The 7,086-nt window shown below is 32.7% G+C and overlaps 2 protein-coding genes across 2 annotated transcripts in view; one reads left to right on the forward strand and one right to left on the reverse strand.

Annotated features, from left to right (window-relative positions):
* The window catches only part of LOC9305101 (agamous-like MADS-box protein AGL62), a 1,388-nt gene extending 505 nt beyond the window's left edge, over positions 1–883 (forward strand). Inside the window, exon 2 of the mRNA XM_021019900.1 lies at positions 203–883. Coding sequence (XP_020875559.1) covers positions 203–666 — 464 coding nt within the window. The 3' untranslated portion in view covers positions 667–883. The remainder of the gene's footprint in view (positions 1–202) is intronic.
* An 89-nt stretch (positions 884–972) lies between these two features.
* On the reverse strand, positions 973–4,239 carry LOC9303080 (ATPase family AAA domain-containing protein 3C). The gene is made up of 8 exons (XM_021019899.1): positions 3,715–4,239; positions 3,460–3,555; positions 3,217–3,327; positions 2,815–3,124; positions 2,614–2,704; positions 2,116–2,446; positions 1,888–2,036; positions 973–1,695 (listed from the first exon to the last, which is right to left on the reverse strand). The coding sequence occupies exons 1-8, from the start codon at positions 3,991–3,993 to the stop codon at positions 1,164–1,166; spliced, it is 1,899 nt and encodes a 632-aa protein (XP_020875558.1). The 5' UTR covers positions 3,994–4,239; the 3' UTR covers positions 973–1,163.
* Between the last annotated feature and the right edge of the window lie 2,847 nt (positions 4,240–7,086).

A 7,086-nucleotide genomic window follows, 5' to 3' on the forward strand; every position in this document is an offset into this window, starting at 1 on the left:
TTCAACGAATATACTGACGAGGGTTAATATTATTTTTTCTTTGAAAAATTATATAAGAGAATAAGTATATATTTATATATATATATATTTAATATTGTGGTCTATGGGTGATCCAAAATTTTTTTATAACATTACTTCACTAATATATGCTACTACATGCATAGACATATATATAAGTGGTACTTAATTTGTTAAAGGAAACCATATCTTGTTTTTTCACAAAATGAAAGAATCTCATTGCAGGTGCTGACAACCCAGGAAAAGGAGAAAAATAAGAGAATGGTTTTGGACATAATGAAAGAATCCAGAGAACAAAGAGGAAACTGGTATGAAAAAGATGTGAAAGATCTCGACATGAATGAAACCAACCATCTGATATCTGCTCTTCAAGATGTGAAAAAGAAACTGGTAAGTGAAATGTCTCAACAATATTCTCAAGTAAATGTTTCTCAGAATTACTTCGGCCAAAGTTCTGGCTTTATTGGTGGTCCTAATGTTGATGTTGGCATTGATCTTTTTGATCAAAGAAGAAATACATTCAACTATAATCCAAACATGGCGGTGTTTCCTAACCATACACCAATGTTTGGATACAACAATGATGGAGTTATCGTTCCGATATCCAACATGAACTATATGTCAAGTTACAACTTCAACCAGAGCTAGAGCCTGAAGCTAGAAGAACATCCTAATCAATATTTGCGTTATTTTGGATATGGTTACTGTTAGGATTGTTCTTGTATTGTGAGACTTAAGTTATTTTTTTTTTCTTCTTTACTTTGTTTCAGTTTGTTGATTTTTCCTTTTCGTCGTTTGTTTTTCTTTGTTTTTAGGATATTTTGAGACCAGAATAAATTTATTTATCCTTTAATTATACATTTTTAATATTTTTTTGCTATTTAAGCTTGATGTTATATAGTGAAATCAAACCAAATTTACAAATGAACAATACAATATTTTAAGAAACCCAAATCAGACAGAAATGAATATAATTTTAATAACGAGAATTGTTCATATGTAAGACTTCAACTAAGATTCTGCAGAAAATCTTTAAAATAACTCATGTTTTTAATCTAAAAAATCAATTTTAGCACTAATTTTAAAACAATCAGATTTCTTTATGTTGAATAAGTAAACGACATGTATAATCAAAATCCAAGTGCCTAAGAGAAGAGTAATGGTTGAAAACCTTCAGAAGCAAGCCTAAGCCTTTGGTGATGTTCTTCAACCTTATATTCAACAATCTCTTTGAAAAGCTGTGAATCCAATACACAATCCTCTCGTCCGTACACTCCAGCTTGTACTCCAGCCACAAGCTTTGCAATTTCACGGCCAGAGAATCCTTCCGTCTTCTTTGCAGCCTCAGAAATCACTTTATCAGTTAGGTCTGCTTCAACGGTAATCTTCTGTGACAGCTTCTTAAACAAATGACTCCATTTCGGTTTTGTGTCTTTGTTGTTGTCACCCCTCTTTAGATATTTGTTGAGATAGAGATTGAGAAGCTTGAAACGTTCTTCTTCCCCTGGAAGTGGGAACTCAATGACTTCATCAATCCTGTCTGTAACCGCACTATCGAGATCTCCAGGTCTGTTTGTAGCCAAGACAAGAACAATGTCCCGAGATTGATCACCGGTTCGGAAGAGCAAAGCATTCAGAGCACTACGTTGAGCCTCACTCATGTAAGTGCTGTTACGCCTGCAAAGAAAAAGAAATCATCTTTCTTTAAACCCAGAGAAAAAGTTGCAATCTTTTTGTCATTTTATTGTCAAAAACCTAAAACGCTAAAACAACGACTAATCCTTGTTGGATATCCTGACATAATGCAGCTCAAACGGCCACTGAGTGGATTATCAAAGGATTGTAGAAAAGAGGAGAGGGAGATCTTACTCGCATAGAAAAGCATCGGCTTCATCAATGAAAAGAAGTAAGCCTTTGTTCGATTTCTTGGCCCAATCAAATATCTGATGGATTTTAGTAACAGCTTGTGATCCCAAGGGAGCAACATCTCCACCTGTCATCATAGCATAATCCAGACCCTGCAACAAATAATTGTATCTAAGAACTCATAGAGACGGAATTAACAAAGCTACTACCATAGTTTTGATAATAACTCACCGATTTTCGAGCTATTTCCCTTGCGACCATAGTTTTACCGGTACCAGGAGGTCCATAAAACATCATGTTGCGGAATGGTGCTTGATGGGATTTGGTATTTGCTGTAGCTCTAGCGAGATGCTCGATTCGTTTCTTCAAAGAAGTATGGAGAATTACATTATCAAGTGGCTTTTTCCCTTCTGCTGCAGATGCTGCTGCTGCACCTGAGATTCTGTTCTTCAATTGAGACATTGAGCCTGCCCATGGAAATCTACCCATAGAAGATTCTCGAATAAGTGATGGTTGTCCAAGCATCCTATTGACATAACCCCATGTAACTCTAGCACCTTCACTGTTAAATACAAAAGATTCAAGATATAGATTACATTAGACACAAAAGATTCAAGATATAGATTACATTAGACAATGATAAAAGAATCTAAGATCACTTGGGTCAAATCAGACTGGTTCCGAGAATCCCATTATATCCAATAGGTTATATAGTTCAGAGATGCATACCGAGTTGTATAAATCCCTGCAGCTAATGCAGTAGCTCCTCCAACAGTCATAATCAGCTTATTACGATCGGTTAATAAGGTCCTGAATCCCCCTGCCAATTTCATATGGTAGTAAGCAAAAGGAACAAAAAGAACTGATCTGTCCTTTTTCAAAATCAAAAGCAAGAAGATACAATTTTCTTGGTTTATCAGGTTTCCATACCTTCAATGTGACTGAACATGGTGTTGATTGCAGCAAGCCACTTCTCCCTTTCACCATTAATCCTTTCCATAAGCAATCTCCTGTTTTGCTCTTCAGTAAGTTTGGCTTCATGAGCCCGACCTTCAGCTTCAGCCATGGCCTTGACACGAATCGTCTCTCGCTCAAGTTCAGCTCTCTCTTTCTCAGTTTGGCGTTGCTGAGCTTGGATCTGTTCTTCTGTGGCGATTTTTGCCCTCTCTTTCCTGATAGAAGACGCCTCTTGCATCTTAACCAATTCCACATTATGATGTCTCTGAGCTTCATGATCTGTCTGCATTACTCCCAAACCAAAAACATTTGTCAGATCTTATACTTCAGAAAGATTTCATTCCATCTACGAGAACACATAAGAAAAAAAATAACCTGCTGTCTCTTTCTGGCTAATTCATCCTCATATCGCAGAATTTGCGCTTTGGTTTGCGCCTGTGTCTGCAAAAGATTTCTCTGGTCCTCAGCCAATTTCTGCTGTCTCTCCTGCCCATTTCCAATCCCCCATAAACCAAATCATATTATGATCATCATAAACTTTGCAGTCATATCAAAAAGTTTCCCTTGTTTAAAAATGGCAGCAAAATGAAACATTCAAGTTAAGCGTCAATGACTCACAATATCTCTGTGTGCTTGAATAGCTTCGTAATGAGAAGTCTCTGCCGCTAATTCAGCTAACCGAGTTTTCTCCTGCTTCCTCATGAGATCAAACACCTAATTGAAAAACCAAGAACCCAATAAGCTAAGAAGAAAACCCAATTCTGCAATCACCAAATGACCAATCTCCACAAATCAAAATCCAATTTTTGAGTTCAAATACCATTTTTGCTAAATTTCACTAAGAAAATTCCCTAAATAGATATGATTCGTCACCTGTTTGGAATGGGGAGAGCTATTGATATCTCTAAGAGCTTTTGCAGCTCTCTCAAGGGACTCAGGATCAAAACCCGATCCTTTAGGCTCATCAGCCTCTGGTTTAGACTTACTAGAGTTCGAAGAAGATTGATTCGCCGGAGAATCTGACGGAGGAGGAGAAGAAGAATAGAAAGGAAACCGGAATCGAGAATCGGCGTACGCACGGTTCTGAGACATTGACATTGAAGTGAACGCAGCAGCTATCGCCGCCGCGGAACACAATCTAGAAGCAGCCATGGATTTCGACAAGAAGAAAACAGTAACCCTTTTTCAGATATTGAGAAATAGAGCTAAAGGTTCATGAAAGTTGTGAAATTGACGGTGAATGATGGTCGATTTCTGGGTTTTTGCCGACCATAAACCCCACGGCGGTGGCTAGCTTTTAGGGTTTAAACGGTATTTTTTAGAATACATCAAATAAAATGATAATTAAATCTCGACCGTGTATAAGTTTACTTTGCGTGGAGAATAATCAAAAAGCAGATCTGGGCCTGTTATTGGGCCATGTTCTAAACAGATTAAAGTTTTTATTTAACTCGAACCACGACTAAACCATTGGCAGGAAGAAAATTTTGTGTAAAGTTAATTGTTTTAAAAAATGTTTGAAACTAGATTTTAACCCGCGGTACACCGCGGGGCTATATTTTCTTAAAAAAATCAAAATGTAATTTGTTTGATAGATTATTTTGATTGTTAATTTTAGGATTTCACCCGTGGTATACTATCTTTTATAAATATCAACCCAAACCCGTCCCATCATATTACCCGTCCCGTGAAATTAAACATCATTTAGTTATTTTTCTTTTTAATAATACTTTTATTTAAAAGCTATATAATTCAAGTCAATTTAAAAATTTCTTTTAAATGGTTCTCATAAGATATATATACATATATATTAAATTTGTATAGAGTTGAAATAATATTAATATTACAAACTTTTTATATAATTTAAATATTATAAATATTTTTAAAAATATGCAATATATATTTTTTGTTATTGAATAAGAGGATATTATGTGTAAGAAATGTAGAAAATAAGAGTTTAATATTTTTATTATGGAGTCGCAAGAAAAATCTTTTATTTCTATACATGTTATTCGTTTATTAATAATAAAAGAAAACAAATCCTTTAAATTAGATATTAACTAAAATAAACGCACCATAATTACTTATTAAGTAACAACCAATAAATTTCACCAAAAAATAGGTAACAACCAATAAATTCTAAACGCAGTAATTAAAGAATGAGATATTAAAAAAAAATATCAAATAAGATATAAGAATCTTAAAATAATTGAATATCTAAATAATTTAATTGTTAGTGTCGATTTTAATGCCTTCATTAATGTGGAGTTTTTTTTTACAGAGAAATATTTCCTAAAGATTATCACATTAATGACTCAGAAAATTAAGGAAGATATGAATTTATGATTCTCGAAATCGTGTTGGTAATATCTTTAATTAATATTTTTCAAATTTAAATAATTAATGCCAATGGCATTCATCCGTAAATACATTCCAACTCCAGGATTTATTTGCTAAAAGTCATCCAAAAATGTATATATAGATTTGCTAAGTTTTGTTCTCCACTCAGCAATGGAAGATATACATTATAGGATTCCGTTTGTTTAGATCACGGGTACGTAAGATTATTGTTCTTCAAATAATTATAAAATTAAAAGAAATTATTCCACAATCCACATTCAAATTATTAAAACTACCAAATTCTGAATTTTTTTGTTAGTATATTCTCGGAGGAATATCAAACAAAAACACTCCATTTGAGCTAGTGGATTATGGATATAAGGATTATTTGAATGTCCTTGCATATTTTATAAGTTTAAAATATTGGCTATATATTCTACTATTTTGTAATATTTTAAGCACAAATCTAATCCACTTAATTATAATATACAATTTAAACCAAACCAATTTTTTTTTAAAAAAAATTGTAATTCCTTAATTTAATTGAAATATGAAGTTAGAAGTTGAAATAAAAAAAATTATGCACTGTATAAAAAAAAATGTCCACAACCCTCATTTTAATCACTTTGACTATAAAATTATCTTTTGTTTAATGCTTAAAAAAAAAACCTTTTATCTAGTTCTATTTCAAACGACTCTAAACGCACTATTTTCTTTTAAATATAACATCTTAGCTAGTTTTATGGTTTTAGATTTCAAAATTATTATTTAAAAAACAAGTTTTAAATTTAAATTTATAGTTCTTCATTTTGGTTAGTATGGGTCGCTATTTTGTGCCAGGAATATATACAAGACTTGTGCTTTAAAATATTACAGAACAATGTCTCCCTTTTTCAGAAAAAAAAAACATATAGTACTTGCTTTTTTCTTTTCTTAAACGAATTGGAATTGTAATTATTAAAATGGACGGTATAAATCCAATTCTCCGTGGAAGCCCACTTGGCTCATTGGTTGAACAAGGGTTAATTAATGCTTCTACACCGAGAGGTCTGAGGTTCGAGTCCCAGATACTGCAATTTATTAATAAATTTGTAGATTATTTGAGGCAAGTGTGCAGGAGATCTCCAGCGATGTACAATTATAGACGTTCGCCAGGATTCTACGCAGAGAGGGAAGTGTCCATCAAGAGCATAAAGAAGAAGGTGAGTATGAAGAAGAAGGTGAAGAAGGTGTCTTCTATCGTAGATCTAATAATAGTCGGAAGGAATTGTCCGTTGTAGAATCGTCTATGTAACAGTTCTCATAATTTGCAATAAATAATAAATCCAGACGTTAAAAAAAAAAAATCCAATTCTCGGTCGTGGTTCATATATGGGTAGCAATTTTGCCGTAGACAAGGCATGTGCTCTAAATTAATATTACAGAATATATATACCCCTGATCTTCTTTTCTTTTAGAAAGGTATATATACGTAATATATTACTTGTATTTTTTTTTAGGCACAAACGAATAATACTCGAGATGAATCAAATTGACAAAAAGTTTATAGCTCAATACGGGACCTCTCGTTTTGACTTTCTTCAATTTGAGTACTAAAAAGCTTTTGCAAAAATGCCACTTTTTCAATGCCACTTTTCAAAAATACCCATTTTTAAAAACCTTATAAAAAATGCTCTTAAAAATATAAGATTTACCCAAATATGTATGTAATATTATTAAAACATACACAAATTACATTTCTATGTATCTAAAACTTTATAAATACTTTATAAATACCTTATAAATGCATTTTAAATACCTTTAAAAACCTTTAAAATATCTTGTAAAACCTTTGAAAAACTTTAAAAATCCTTTAAAAAACTTGTAAACCTTTAAAAACACCTTATAAAACCTTATAATACTTGG

This window comes from Arabidopsis lyrata, assembly GCF_000004255.2.
Source record: "Arabidopsis lyrata subsp. lyrata unplaced genomic scaffold ARALYscaffold_7, whole genome shotgun sequence".
Lineage (NCBI taxonomy): Eukaryota > Viridiplantae > Streptophyta > Magnoliopsida > Brassicales > Brassicaceae > Arabidopsis > Arabidopsis lyrata.

Coding starts and splice junctions, on each gene's coding strand:
- LOC9303080 (XM_021019899.1), bottom strand. CDS start 3,993: ATGGCTGCTTCTAGATTGTGTTCCGCGGCGGCGATAGCTGCTGCGTTC. Junction 2,705..2,814: donor CATGTTCAGTCACATTGAAG/GTATGGAAACCT, acceptor TGAAATTGGCAG/GGGGATTCAGGACCTTATTA. Junction 2,447..2,613: donor GCAGGGATTTATACAACTCG/GTATGCATCTCT, acceptor TGTATTTAACAG/TGAAGGTGCTAGAGTTACAT.